Below are 15,346 nucleotides of genomic sequence, written 5' to 3' on the forward strand. Positions count from 1 at the left end.
GTTACCCGCTGAGGCGGTGGTTACCGTGGCTGATGCTGAAACTGTGAAACAAAACAAACTAAAGACAAGCTCCAAACAAAAATCCCACCCACCAACAGGAAAGTTAGAAGATACTTTTTATTTTAAAAAAAAATGTATACCTCAGAGATACAAAAATTAGATAAATATGACTTCTGAATGTGAAATTAAAGATAAGAAAGGGCCTGGCCGGCGTGGCCCCGTGGTTGAGCCCCTTGCGCTGAGAGGTCGCCAGGTTGATTCCCGGCCAAAGCGCATGCCAGCAGGGGGCGTGCAGGAGGCAGCCCATCGATGTCTCTGTCTCATCAGTGATGTTTCTCTCTCTCCCTCTCTTCCTCTCTCTCTCAAATCAATAAAAACATATATATATATTTTTTTTTTTTTAAAAAAAAAGACGTCTTGGGTGAGACTGCAGTAGAGCTAAGGATGCAGGGAGTAACTGAACCTCCCTGGCAGACTCAGGAGGGACCAGGAGTGGGTACCTGAGCAGACGACCCCGGCGTCCTCGTGGTGGCCGCAGTTGTGGACGGACAGGCCCAGGTGCTGGCACTGGCCCAGGGTGGCCTCGTCGCCCCGACACTGCACGTTGTCCAGGAGGATGGTCCCCGTGCCCTCCCCAAAGTGGCCGTTCCCCGGGGCCCCGGTGCCGGTCCCGCAGCCCAGCTGCCGGCACACCACGTGGGCAGCGCCGATGCCCCAGAGGTCGTCGCACACCGTCCCCCACGCTCCGGCGTGGTAGAGCTCCACGCGCCCTTCGCAGCGGCTCCGCCCGCCCACCAGCCTGACGATGGGCAAGTCTGGGGGACCCAGGGATGTTACTGGGATGGGATCGGCAGCCGGGCCGGGAATTCCTAGTGGGGCTTTTCTTTGACTCTAACAGCCGCCCCTGGCCTCGGGCCCTGTGGAGTCTCTCCCTTCCTTTCTCTAGGCCCCACAGGAATAAGCGAAACACGTGCTCGCAAACGCAGCCCCTGGCTTCTCCAGGCTATTCCTTATTTCATGCATTTTGTCCCATCCTAGAGACAGTTTCACTAGGTTGCTAACCAAAAGCCTCCGAATATATCGTTATTTCCTTTAGGTCAAACTTGTCTGTTGGCCCAGATTCGATGTTAAAAAATTTGGGGAGCACCGGAGACTAGACAGGCCGCTACGCGTGGTGGTCACGCCGCGGGCACACCGGCCCTGCGTGTTCTCGGTGCTGGGGGCCGGGAATCCAGGCGGGCACTGGCCACGCTGGCTACGCCCCCAGGGAGCCCACTAGAAGGGCTCAGCAACCAGGGGGCGGGGACGAGACGGTGAGAGGGTTACCAGCTGTGGGGGCTGTTGATCCCGATTCTGTTGAATCCGGGGTGACTTTGGGAGCTGGAAGAGAAAGCCCAAGGCACCCACGTTAGCGATTTACAGAACACTCGCGGGCAGGAGCAGAGTGGGCACAGGACCCACGCTTGTGCCAGGGTGGCTCTCAGGACGTTCTGGCCAAGGAGGCACCATCCTGGGCCGGTCGGCATTTCTGAAGCCCGAGTCCAAGCCGGGGGCCGTCTCTGAACCACCTTCCCTCACCTGGGTGGGACCCTGGGTTTTGGACATGAATGGGAAGCACCTGAGCTTTTTTCAGGGCCATGCCCCTCAGGAGACCTGAGGCTACAAAATAAACAGCTGGGCGCTCGGTGCCATTTTAACTCTTGAGTTTCCATCAGGAGACACCAGGGCCTGTTTGAAACACTCGCTCTTCCGGTTTAAAAAACTACAGAGCAATAAAGTGCGAGAGAAAGACCCCTGCCCTTGACTTTGCTGTCATCCAGTCAGAGCCCCACCTCCACCTGCCTCGAGGGGGAGGGCGGCCTGGCTGCGGAGAGTCACAGATGCAGGCGTTATTCAGTAAGAAAAGGACAACACCTCGACCTGCGAACACCCAGAGCAGAAGGAGCAGGGCCCCCGGAGAATCGGAAACAACGCTGGGTCTTCACCGTCTGGAAGGGTGGACGTGCTCCAGAGGACATGTGTAACCTTATGCTAACCAGCAACCAACAAACTAAACTCGATCGAGCGACATGTAATGAACAACGCTCCTTCGTCTAAAAAAAGTTCACTATTTTCCTTTTTGTCCCTGCTGTTCTAGCTCACTGCCTCGCCCCCCTTAGAAAGTCCATGAGTGCCGTTAACATGACCCCGACGGGCCGCGGAGAGACAGGCTCCCACTGGGAGGCGCTGTAACCTGCTCAGAGTTTGAAGACTTTGAAAGGCTCTGAAAAGATGGACTTTGCTCACCCTGGGGTGCTAGAGCCCAAAGCTGCCAATGGTTTTGAACGGCCCTGAGAAGCTTGGGTAGGGTCAACGGGTCCGTTCGCCGTTGGCCCAGCCTCTGCCCGCGGAGCGGGTAGGAACGCGGGCACGAGACGGAAAGGACGCCTGGTAACGACGGGCGCATCCCGGGCCTTACCTGGTCTCGCTGTCACCGCTTCGGGCGTCGCTGTTGGGGTGGCTGTGGGTACAAGAAAACCTTCTTAGATAAAAGGGAGAACTTGGACCAGAGGAGACGGCAGAGTCCCCGCTCAGCGGGTGGCAGGTCCCTTCTCCTGCCAACTATCAGATGTGACCTCTGAAGTCAGGCTTTCTCTGCGTGGGTCTCGATGGATCCAATGGAAACAGCGCCCCCTCTCTGCCGGTGGCCGGAGGGGCGGCAGTCGGACCGCGCCCCTCTGCGTGGAAACGCGCTCGTGGCTGGGCCTTTCGGGGAGCAGCCTGTCCTCTGCGGGCTCCCGCTTCATTTCGTTGTTGTCGACCTTCCCCGAACGTGGCCTATTGCGTGCGTGTCATTGTTTTTGACAGGAAATCAAATCGACAGGGATCCATGCACAGTGGCCCGGTTGTTGACATGGGTAACGTTCCACTGTGAGCGACCATCGTCCTTGTGCGAAAGTGTGCGGACAGACTCCCCCAGCTAAGGTGGGCACCTGGGAACCGCGTATGGGACAGCAAACATGGCCGGAAAGGCCCTGGGGTGGGGACAGAGGGAGGCTCGGGACCTGGGAATGGAGGTTAAGGCACAACCGTCCGTGTGACTTACCGATCAGATGCGGCGTCGGGGTGACCGGCTCTGCAAATACAAGGAAACCGCGGTCAGTGACTGCCTAACGTCGCCCTGGCCGGGTAGCTCGGTTGGTTAGGGTGCTGTCCCAATACCACGAGGTTGCGGGTTCGATCCCCGGTTGGGGCACATACGAGAATCGACCGATGATGCACAGATGAGTGGAACAGCAAGTCGGCGTTTCTCTCTCTCTCTCAAAAAATCAGTCAACCAACAACTGTTTAATGTCAATGACGGCGACGTCCCTGATCCACTGTGTGACGCGGGGCCTCTGCTGGGTCTACAGCGCGTCTCCCACGCCCGCTCAGCGAGTCGCCCTGGCGCTTGCTCAAGGGAGGCTGTTCCGAACAGCGTGTGGGCCGAGGTGGGAGCTCGAAGAGCCGCCTGTGTGCGCAGCCCCTCGGAGGCAAGTGGGGCAGGACCCACCGCTGGGCGACCCCGGGATAAAGGCTGCGCCCCTCAAGCCTCAGTTTCCTCGTCTGTAGAAGGGGAGGAACCGTGGGTTTGGTGAAGATGAAAGGAGGCTGCACATGTAAGGTGCTTAAAATGTTGCCCGGCTCAAAATAGTTATGTCGACCGCTCCGTTGTCATGGCCTAACCCCAGCACGCGGCCCCTCCCGGAACCCTCGGCCCAGCTCCTGCGCGCCTCCTCGCCGCACGCCTTTTCCACCCCATCTGCGCTCTCACGGCTCTCACCTGCTGTGCCCCCGCCTGCCTCTCTGCTCACGGCCAGTCAGGTTTGGAGACGGATCTGAGGCTGGGTCCTCTATTTTCCTTAACACTTTTCTGTAGCCTACATTAGCCTCTCTCTCTTTTTCCTAATGTCTTGCTGAGATGCAGGCGCACATTAATTTACTATATTCTGTTTGTCCTTTATGAGTCACCTGACTCGGTCCTGAACCCCCTCTGCATGTGCACAGCCCCTCCTAGGCTGGGACCACACCTTCCTCTGCAGGTCCCAACACACCCGCCCGGAGCTAATTCAGAGTAACTTCAGAAAAGGCTTCCTACTGAGCCGACTGTAAGGAGGTGCTTGTGTGAAGCTAAATAGCCCATGCCCGGCCGGCGTGGCTTAGGGGTTGAGTGTCGACCCCTGGTCACAGTTCGATTCCCGGTCAGGGCACAGGCCCAGGTGGCTCGATCCCCGGGGGGAGCGTGCAGGAGGCAGCCGACCAACGTTTCTCTCATCACTGATGTTTCTCTCTCTACCCATCTCCCTTCCTCTCTCTGAAATCAGTAAAAACGTATTTTAAAAACAAAAAACTAAATAGCCCACGATGCAGCTGCCAACTACCGAGCACCTGTGATGTCCCATAATAAGTGCTCTCCTGGTGCCTTCAGTCGCCCACGCGGCAGACCTGGGACTCGGGTGATCACGTCCTTCCCGCCCTACCGGGAAGGGGCTGAGGCGCGGAGAGGTCAAGTCTCTTGCCCGAGGTCCCAGGGTAGCGATGGGACTGTAACTGGCCCCCAGGCAGGCCGCCCAGCTCCAGGCTCTGGCTCTGAGCCCCCATTCTTACCTTTGGCTTCAGAATAGTAATAAGCGATGAAGATCTTCCCTATGCTGTTGAATCTCCGGAAGTACTTGAGGGTCATGGAGCTGGAGGAAGACTCGTAGGTGAGGTGGAAGCCAGAGCAGACCTTCCCCAGGGACTTGGCCAGTGACGGAGGCCCGTCCAGGATTTCGAAATATTCGTTGGTGCAGTCCAGGCTGGGGGAGACAGACGGTGCCTCTCAGTGCCTCACCGGCAGACCTCAGAGACGTGCTGCGGGCCAGCCCTGTGTGCGTGACTACAAAGAGGCGGCACCCGGGTGAAGGGCTTGTCAGTCATTCAGACGGAGGGTGGATTCCTTTGATTTCACTTTCTCTCCAAGAAGAAGTGGAATTTTAACTGGAACAGGCAAGGGGAGGCTGAAGTTCTAGGTGGACCCCTGCTGAGACCCGAGGCCGCAGGGTACCTCAAAGCCTAGGCCAAGGGCAGGGCCCGCGTAGGACTCGGCTACCGGTTCCCACCAGGCCATTTGTAAGCTTTTCGCGGCCGACCTGCCCAGAGGGAAGTTCGATTCCACGTGCGCCCCACTGGCCTTGTGGAAGCCACCCGGTTAGTTAGCTGTTTTCTCCATTGTCAGGTTCTGTCCAGATGCCACTAGTGCTCCAATCAGAAACCCATTTCCAGGCCTCGGCCCCACGGGCCCTCTGTTCCCAGTCAGATTTTAATTAAGCAAAGTTCAAGAGTAATAAATAATTTAAGTTGTTCCTGGGGGGTAGTTTCCATAAGACATTTATCTATAAGGATGTCAACCTTGACTACGGCATTAAAATCTAACATGTTCTGATTTGTTAGGTCTGGGCTTCCCCGGAATCTGTACCTTTAATCAGCAGGCTGAGCTACAGACACACACTGCGCGTTGACCCCGTCCCTGTCACACACACACGTACATGTGGAAAATGGTGGAAACTGCCCAGCCGGTGTGGCTCAGTGACTTGAGCACTGACTCCTGCACCAAGAGGTCGCTGGTTCGATTCCCGGTCAGGGCACATGCCCGGGGTGCGGGCTCGATCCCCAGGAGGGGGCGTGCAGGAGGCGGCCGATAAATGTTTCTCTCGCATCGATGTTTCTCTCTCTCTCTCTCTCCTTTCCTCTCTCTGAAATCAATAAAAACATATTTTTTAAAAAATGGTGACAACTGAATAAGAGGCCTGTAGTCGCGCTCACAGTATTGTACTAATGTCAAGTTCCTGCTTTCGATGTTGTTCTACGGTTATATTAAGATGCCACCAATGGGGGGGGGCAGGAGGAAGGGTACGTGGGACTCTTATTATTTTTGTAGCTTCTTGCAGGTTTATAATTATTTCAAGATAAAACTGAAAGACACGAAGGACTCTGTTAGTTGTGAGAACCAACCAAGGAAATAAAGGCCTGGAATTTTAAACGACACCGTGTGCTTAGGTAACGTCCTCACGACCTACCGGAGATACGGAAAGGCCAGCAGCACGTGGTGGGAGGCGCTGGCCCTGATCTCCCAGACGCAGGCCGTGTTGTTGTGCATTTCCCTCTGCGGGGGGCTCCGAATGGCTCCGGACACGTTCGTAATTATGCCGCCGCATGGAGCTCTCACTGAAGGCAGAAAGGTATTTTAGAATTTCCATTTTTTCATCACTCAGTTCACTAATTTTGTAGTTGACACATTGTTTCTTTTATTTTTTCAAAATCCAGACAGTTTGCCCTGTCCGTGTGGCTCAGCGGTTGAGCGTCGACCCAGGAACCAAGAGGTCGCTGGTTCGGTTCCTGGTCAGGGCGCGTGCCCAGGTTGCGGGCTCGATGCCCAGCAGGGGGCATGCAGGAGGCAGCCGATCGACGATGTTTCTCTCTCGTCAGTGTTTCTATCTCTCTCTCCATCTCCCTTCCTCTCCCTAAAAAAACACACACACACAAAAATTCAGACACTTTCAGTCTCACCTTCGGTGACCGTCCCTGCCGTGGCAGCCAGAGGGTGACCTGTTAGACATACAAAGGACACCGAATTGTCAGCTGGCACTGAGGCCCACAGCCCTGTTGGCACGTGAGACCTGAGGGGCACGTGTGCTGTCTGGGCCCCGCCCAGAACTACGGAGCCAGCCTCGGGATGAGCCAGGGTGTGGAGGGATGTCACGATGTGCGACTGGCAAGAGGCACCGATTTGCTGCCTCCTTCGACCTGCTGCCCAGGGTGGTGGGTAGGACCTAAGGATGCTCTGCGGTCCTCCTTCATGCCCCAACATCTCTCCGACCAGTGGCAGCTGGCCCTGGACTTCCCATGGGAGATTCTCTCCCAGGACCAATCCATCCCCACCTGCTAGAGCTGACAACCCAGGAGGGGGGGTGACTGAAGAGCCACTAGACCCAGTCCCCTCGGCCTGATTCACGACTCCCTCTCTGGCCCAGAGCTGGCTAAAGGCAGGGCGTCGGGGACCTGGGGGGTTGAGGAAAGAGAGATGGCACTTGGCATGAAAACACCTGGGCGTGGGCGTTGAGGGCACACGGGAAAACCAACCGCAAGGGCAGCTCTGTGGGGCCAGGGCTGTGTCAAGAACAAGGCAGAGGCAAGGAGAGGGTGGGAATGGAACTGGGTCACCTTGACGTTGGCCAGGTCTGGCCCACCAGCCACCTGCCCCTGGCCAGGAAGTGTCCTTAGCTGCCTCTCGGATCTTAACCGGCCCCTGCCCGTATCTCATTGCCACCCCCTCGCAACCCTCGGAAGCGAGGAGCTGAAAGTGCTGCACAGAATCCGAGGCGTTTAGAGCCTGTGTGCTGTGTGTAGAATGCACAGTGGAGAGGAGGAGAGAGGCAGGAGGTGAGTCAGGACGGGGCGGCTTCTGGGGTACCTGCCACCCCTCCACGGGGCCATCGGGGGATTCCACGGCCCTGCCCACCGGCCAGAGAACAAGGAACACCTGAGTCCCGGCAGGACCCCTTCCCCCAGTTCTGAGTAGCCGCCCCTGCAGGCGGCGCCTCCCCTACCTGGTGACGTGCCCGCCGGGTCTGCAGCATCTGCAAGTGAGAGACGAAAGCGTCTGCTGTGAGCTCCATTGTCCACCGTTATTTTCACGCCGTCTTTTGAAAAGCACTGTCTTGGGCGAGCCAGGGCCGGCCCCCACCCGGGAAGGGGGCCAGTTTACCTGAGCAGATCACACTGGCGTCCTCCCCGTGCCCGCAGTTGTGGGAGAACCAGCCCGAGTGGGGGCACTCCTCCAGGTGCCTCTCGTCGCCCCTGCAGCGCAGGTCGTCCAGCATGATCTTTCCGGAGCCCGTCCCAAAGTGGGCCTCGGCCGGCGCTGAAACGGCCCAGCCACACCCCAGCTGCCTGCAAACGACGCTGGCGTCCCGCAGGTCCCAGAGGTCATCACACACGGTGCCCCAGGTCCCCTGGTGGAAAAGTTCCACGCGGCCTGCGCAGCTCCTCTGGCTCCCCGCCAGCCTCATGGGGGCCCCGTCTCCTGGGAACAGTAGGGGACACGGGGTGAGAGCAGCGTCCCGCCCGCTGAGGGCTGGACTGGCTTCTACCCAGCCTGGCTCCCCTTGCTTCCCCTTGGCTGTGCTGCTCACACCCTCCCGCTGCCATGGAGGTCCCATGCCAGTCCCCAGATGTGCCCCCAGATGTGTGTGTTCCGAGGGGCCTCTAACGCCCTCCTCTTTCACACCCTATTTTAAAGCAGTTGCCTGTGGCCGGCTGTTCACATGAACGGCCCAAGTTTGTCTCCTCCCTGTGGCCTGCTCCCCACAGTGGGGCATTGCAGCCCCCTCTCAGGAGGCCGGGCTCACTTCCCTCCGCCTTCATTCTGGGCTGGTGGCCTGTGACTCGCTTTGGCCAATAGAATGTAGCAGAAATAATGGTGCATATAACCTGTCCCACCCAGAGCCATGTGGAGCCGAGGCCCCGGAGAGGTGTGGCAGGCTCCCGTGTGCTCCATGGACACTCTGGGACAATCATGTGAATAAACTTCAGCTAGGGGGCTGGGTGATGAAGGACCTGTCACCTCTGTCACCTCAGATAACAGCTATGGAAATGTAAGGCATGTGAGGGAGGCTGCCCTAGGCCAGGCAGTCTTCAACTGACCTTAATGCACAAGGAAGCCCAGCAGAGACCAGCCAAGACCAGGCGAGACCAGCCAAGACCAGGCGAGACCAGCCAAGCCTGCCTCAGATCTGCAGGGCTGCCCTGCTGACCCACAGACTCCCGGGCAATTCTAATGGTGGTTGTTCTAAGCCACTGTGTTTGGGGTGGTTTTACACAGCAATAGATAACTCGTACATGTCTTCTTCACCCATGCCCCCTTCCTAGATGACCTGTCCTACCCGGAGCCAGGCGGGGGCATGAGGCCGATGCCAATGTACCCATGACTGAGGCTGCCCAGTCCGATTGAGGATACGTCTGACTGCAGGGGAACCGAGCCCTAAGCGGAATTGGGCCAAATTCTCTGCCGGCGATTTGCAATTCGAAGAGGAACAATGGTCATGGGGACCCAGGAACTGCTTTCCGTACCTGCAGGTGGCGGTGTCCGGGCCTCAGGGGCTGAGAAGCCATGTGCTAGAAGGAACAACAAAGCGAGGTCACCGTCAGTCAGCAGTGGGGAAAGAATAACATAGACATTACCCATATCCAGGATACGTGAAGAACTGCCTCACATATCCCACTTTTTAAAAAAGGAGACAAGCCCAGCCAGCATGGCTCAGTGGTTGAGCATCAGCCTAGGATCCAGGGTATCGGGGTTCGATTCCCAGTCAGAGAGCACAGGCCCCGGCTGTGGGCTCGATCCCTAGTCGGGGGCCTGCAGGAGGCAGCCTGTCAGTGACTGTCTCTCATCATTGATGTTTCTCTCTCTCTCCCTCTCCCTTCTTCTCTCTGAAATCAGTAATATATATATATATATATATCAATAAAACCACACAGAGATATCACCATCTCGTTGTAGTAGAGAGGCTATCATGGCTAAACAAAAACCCAGAAAATCCAAATTGTGGGTACCGATGTAGAGCAACTCTAACTCTCATCTTTTGCTGGTGGGAACGCAAAATGGTACAGCCACCTTGGAAAATAGTCTCACTTGTATGTGAGTGTTTTTAGCAGCTTTATTCATAATAGTCAAAATCGAAAATAAGCTGAATGTCCATCCAGTAGTGAGTGGATAAATGAGTTTTGGTACATCCACACACTGAATACCATTCAGATTAAAAAAAAGAGTATCTGATACATGGAACTGCATGGAAGAGTCTCAAAAGCATTATGCTAAGTAAAGAAGCTCAACACAAAATGCTGCATATTGTCTGATTATGTTATATATTCTGGAAAAGGCAAACCTACAGGGACAGAAATCATATTGGTGGTTGCCATGATCTGGGGGATTAGGAGAGGGAATTGACCATAAAGGGGCACAAAGAACTTTTTAAGATAATGGAAATGTTCTATATCAGGATAGTGGTGGTTACACAACTGTAATCATTTATCAAAATTCTTTAAACTACACAGTGATTTTTACTGAAGGTAAATTATATCTCAATTAAACCTGACTTTAAACAAGGTAACTCTGAGTGCATGCAAACAATGGATTACAATGTCCGGAGCTGTAGGCAGGGAAGTCAATTAGGAAAAGCCTGTGGTTGTCCAGGCAGGAGGAAGTGATGAGGATTTGGATCAGGATAAAAGCTGTCAGATGAAGAGAAGGCCATGAATACCACCTCAGCCTCTTAGCTGTAAATGGAAAATTAATTCATCCACAAAGACCTGTCTGTTTGCATAATACCAGATATCTTAATAATTTACTAAATATTCTTGCTTGAATGCTTAGCTCTCTATATACATAACCATAAAAACACACAAACTAAAAAGAGCCAGGGTAGTGATTCAGAAATACAAAGTTGAACTTACCAGGTAGACTCTTTTCTGCTAATAATGGTGTTGCTTCTGGTAACAATAATGCTGATAATGATGGCACTGATGATGATGACAATGGTGATGTTGATGATGGTGATGATGATGAAGATGACAATGTTGATACCGATGACAATGATGATGGTGTTGATGATGACAATGGTGATGGTGATGAAGATGACAGTGGTGATGATGACAATGATGATGAAGATGACAATGAAGATGATGATGATAGTGGTGGTGATGATGATGATGGTGATGATGATGACAATGGTGATGACGATGACAATGAAGATGATGATGATAGTGGTGGTGATGATGATAATGGTGATGATGATGAAGATGAAAGTGGTGATGATGGTGATGATAATAATGGTGATGATGACATTAATGACCATGGTGATACTGATGATGATAATGCTGCTGCTGATGACAATGGTGATGATGATAATGGTGATGATGATGACAGTGGTGATGATGATGATGACAGTGGTGATGATGATGAAGGCAACAATGGTGATGATGAAGATGACAGTGGTGGTGATGATGATAATGATGATGATGAAGATGACAGTGGTGATGGTGATGATAATAATGGTGATGATGATAATAATGATGATGACAATAGTGATGATGATAATGATGACAATGGTGGTGATGATGATGATGAAGATGACAATGATGATGAAGATGATGATGACAGTGGTGGTGGTGATGATGATGATAATGATGATGAAGATGACAATGGTGATGATGAAGATGACAGTGGTGGTGATGATGATGACAATGGTGTTGATGATGATGACAGTGGTGATGACAGTGATGATAATAATGGTGATGATGATAATGATATTAATGACCATGGTGCTACTGATGATGACAATGGTGATGATGATGGTGACAATGGTGATGATGAAGATGACAGTGGCGATGAAGATGACAGTGGTGATGATGATAATGATGATGATGAAGATGACAATGATGAAGATGATGATGACAGTGGTGGTGATGATGAAGATGACAATGGTGATGATGATGAAGATGACAGTGGTGATGATGGTGATGATAATAATGGTGATGATGATAATAATGATGATGGTATTAATGACCATGGTGATACTGATGATGATAATGCTGATGATGATGACAAAGGTGATGATGATGAAGGTGACAATGGTGATGATGAAGATGACAGTGGTGATGATGATGATAATGATGATGATGATGACAGTGGTGGTGATGATGATGACAATGGTGATGATGAAGATGACAGTGGTAATGATGATGATGATGACAGTGGTGATAATAATGTTGCTGATGATAATAATGATGATGGCATTAATGACCGTGGTGATACTGATGATGATAATGCTGATGATGACAATAGTGATGATGATGATGATGACAGTGGTGATGATGATGACACTGGTGATGATGATGATAATAATGATGGTGAAGATGACAATGATGATGATGAAGATGATGACAGTGGTGATGATGGTGATGATGACATTGATGATGATGATGATAATGATGATGGTGAAGATGACAATGATGATGATGAAGATGATGACAGTGGTGATGATGGTGATGATGACAATGGTGATGATGATGAAGATGACAATGGTGATGATGATGACATTGGTGATGATGATGACAGTGGTGGTGATGATGACAATGGTGATGATGATGATGACGGTGGTGGTGATGATGATGACAGTGGTGGTGATGATGACAGTGATGATGATGAAGATGACAGTGGTGATGATGAAGATGACAATGGTGATGATGATGAAGATGACAATGGTGATGATGATGACATTGGTGATGATGATGACATTGGTGATGATGAAGATGACAGTGGTGATGATGAAGATGACAATGGTGATGATGACGACAATGGTGATGATGAAGATGACAGTGGTGATGATGATGACAATGGTGATGATGAAGATGACAATGATGATGAAGATGATGACAGTGGTGGTGATAATGATGGTGACAATGGTGATGAAGATGACAATGGTGATGATGATGACACTGGTGATGATGATGATGACAATGGTGATGATGATAATAATGATGAAGATGACATTAATGACTGTGGTGATACTGATGATAATAATGCTGCTGCTGATGACAGTCGTGATGATGACGACGATGATGACAACAATGGTGATGATGATGATGGTGGTGATGATGATGACGGTGGTGGTAATGATGATGATGACAGTGGTGTTGATGATGACAATGGTGATGATGGTGGTGATGATGGTGATGATGATGACAGTGGTGGTGATGATGACAATGGTGATGATGGTGGTGATGATGGTGATGATGATGACAGTGGCAGTGATGATGACAATGGTGATGAAGATGATGGTGACAATGATGAGGATGATAATGATGATGAAGACGATGATAATTCTGTTTCTGCTTATTAGGATAAAAATCAAAAGATTTCTTCTTTAAGGCAGCAGTTCTCAAAGTGTGGTCCCCTACCACTGTGTAAGCATCCTGGACTTGCAGAAAATGCAAATTCTTACACCGCACTCTAGGCCTACTGAATCAGAAACTCTGGGTGGGGCCCAGCAGTATGTGTTTTTAATAAATCCTCAGGGGTAATTCTGATGAAAAGTAACGTCTAAAACCACTGCTTTAGGATAAAAAAAGAAAGGATTGAAATAGCCCCATGGGTTTTTCTAGTGACAAAGTTACTTTAATATCACATAACTATAATTTTTCAACTGATGTCATTTCATTGCCTGTTAAAAATAATCAGGCTGCACAGACTCCAGACAGATCATTTTCTGACCTAATCTCTCTGGAAAGTGAATGGCAATTTTCTCTCAAATAAGTGATTTGTGATGATTGATGGGCATAGTCATGAAACACTCTATCCTAAAGTCCATGACTATCAATTACAGTCCTTCAGTGGCCCCAAAAGAGTCCAGAAGTTGCCTGGAGCTGCCGTGTAATTTGGTTCTGATTTGGGAAGGTTCCTGCACTTGGATGTTGTGTACTGTTAGCTAATTTCCAAAGTCTCTTTTGCTGATGTTACTCTTCAACGTTGACCTGTCCTCTAAGACATACCCTAAGGGGTGCCTGTGCTCTACCCTCGGGCACCTGCCCAGAAGAGGGGCCATTCAGGCCAGGATTAGCAGGTTTCTTGGAGCAGGAAAGCCTGAGTGCAAGAGACCAAGGTCAACACCAGACCTGAGTTCTGAGCTCTATCTGTTATGGTTGGTTGGCATACAGACTGGGAAAGACTTTCAGGTTTCAAGTGAAATGGACCAATCAAACCAGGCTCTGTAAACTGCTTAAAGCTCGATTTAACAAGGTCATTTTCATTCCATGTCTACCACAGAAAATGAATATTAGCCAGACAGAAGTAAGTAGAATGGGACATAGAAACTGCCCAAATCAGTCTTACCTGGAGGGGAGTAGGCAGCCACTAGAGAACCTGCGAGTGTGGAGAGAGAAAACCATCAGTCCTCACTGGAGGAGGCCCCTGGCTCACTTCCCATTTTCTGTAATAGCCCCTTCTGTCCATGAGGTACTTAGAGTGCAAAAGTCCCCTCACCTGAGCAGATGGCTCCGGTGTCCTCTTCGTGGCCACAGCTGTGAGTGAACCAGGTGTCGTGGGCACACAGGGCCAGGTGGCTCTCCTCACCGCTGCAGTGCACGTTGTCCAGGAGGATTTTCCCAAAGCCGGGGCCGAAGTGGGAACCCAGTGGGGCAGACACCGCCCAGCCACACCCAAGTTGCCTGCATACCACCTGCGCCTCCTCCAGACCCCAGCCGTCACCACACACCGATCCCCAGGTGCCCTGGTAGAAAACTTCCACCCGTCCAGAGCACCTTCCGGTCCCGTTCACGAGCCTCATCGTGGGCCAGTCTTCTGTTTAAATGAAAATAAAGGGACGTTTTTGACACTCAGTTATGCATGCATCTTATTGGCCCAGCTCACAAATTAGGGGGGATCTTTTCATTACTCCACATCCATAAGCGCATCCTAGAAAAACACTGTTGGGTAGCTCCACCACTGCGTGAGGCGGCCCCTGTTAGTCACTCGATAGATCAGGTCAGATGATGGAACACGTGTCTCTCGTGTGCTGGTGAGTCAGGACCTGACATCAGCCAGGTGGACATGAAACATTAAGGAAATGTATTTCCACCAGTGGGGGAACGCGTAAATTAAGGGATTCATTAAAAAATTCAACACTTCCCTGCCAGTTTGGCTCAGTGGTTAGAGTGTTGGCCCTCGGACTGAAGGGTCCCGGGTTCAATTCCAGCCAAGGGCATGTACCTTGGTTGCAGGCTCTGCCCCAGTTGGGCCATGTGTAGGAGACAGCTAATCGATGTCTCTCTCACATCGATGTTTCTCTCTCTCTCTCTCCCTCCCACCCTTCCACTCTCTCTGAAAAACAATGGAAAAAATATCTTCGGGTGAAGATTTAAAAAAAAAAAATTCAACACTATAGTCATTAAGAGCAGTAAAAATCTATCTGTCTCTATATGTATCAACATGGATAAATCTCAAAAATGTGACATTGAGTAAAGAATAAAAAGTACTGAATGATATACAGGGACTGATACCATTTGCGTGAACAAAAACCACAAAATAACATACATGGAGCTGGTATAATTCATATTTGTAAAAATATTAAAAATGAACTCTAAAGATATACACAAAATTCAAGAGAGCTTTTGTCTCTGAGGGAGGAGGAGAGACCAGCGAGTGGGGGTGGGAATTGGGGGAACTTCACCTGTGTCTATAATGTTCTATTTCTTGATAAGACTGGAAAACCAATATAACAAAATGTGAGCC

General features: G+C 51.3%; 1 protein-coding gene across 1 annotated transcript; it reads right to left on the reverse strand.

Annotated features, from left to right (window-relative positions):
* Positions 1 to 438: 438 nt before the first annotated feature.
* SPADH (spermadhesin family member) lies at positions 439 to 14,402 on the reverse strand. The gene is made up of 9 exons (XM_087824094.1): positions 14,099 to 14,402; positions 13,949 to 13,978; positions 9,130 to 9,174; positions 7,766 to 8,083; positions 6,568 to 6,606; positions 6,078 to 6,225; positions 4,627 to 4,817; positions 1,327 to 1,380; positions 439 to 815 (listed from the first exon to the last, which is right to left on the reverse strand). Exons 1-9 carry the CDS (start codon positions 14,400 to 14,402, stop codon positions 439 to 441), a joined length of 1,506 nt encoding a protein of 501 aa, XP_087680220.1.
* Between the last annotated feature and the right edge of the window lie 944 nt (positions 14,403 to 15,346).

This window comes from Miniopterus natalensis, chromosome 14 (assembly GCF_054644295.1).
Source record: "Miniopterus natalensis isolate mMinNat1 chromosome 14, mMinNat1.hap1, whole genome shotgun sequence".
NCBI classification, from domain to species: Eukaryota; Metazoa; Chordata; class Mammalia; order Chiroptera; family Miniopteridae; genus Miniopterus; species Miniopterus natalensis.

What these genes read in the sequence shown, in the direction of transcription:
- SPADH (XM_087824094.1), bottom strand. Translation starts at nt 14,402, where the DNA reads ATGAGGCTCGTGAACGGGACCGGAAGGTGCTCTGGACGGGTGGAAGTT. An exon ending in CCGGACACCGCCACCTGCAG is followed by an intron (nt 8,084 to 9,129) that starts GTACGGAAAGCA and finishes TACTGTTCCCAG; the next exon opens with GAGACGGGGCCCCCATGAGG. An exon ending in CTGGCCTTTCCGTATCTCCG is followed by an intron (nt 4,818 to 6,077) that starts GTAGGTCGTGAG and finishes TGTCTCCCCCAG; the next exon opens with CCTGGACTGCACCAACGAAT.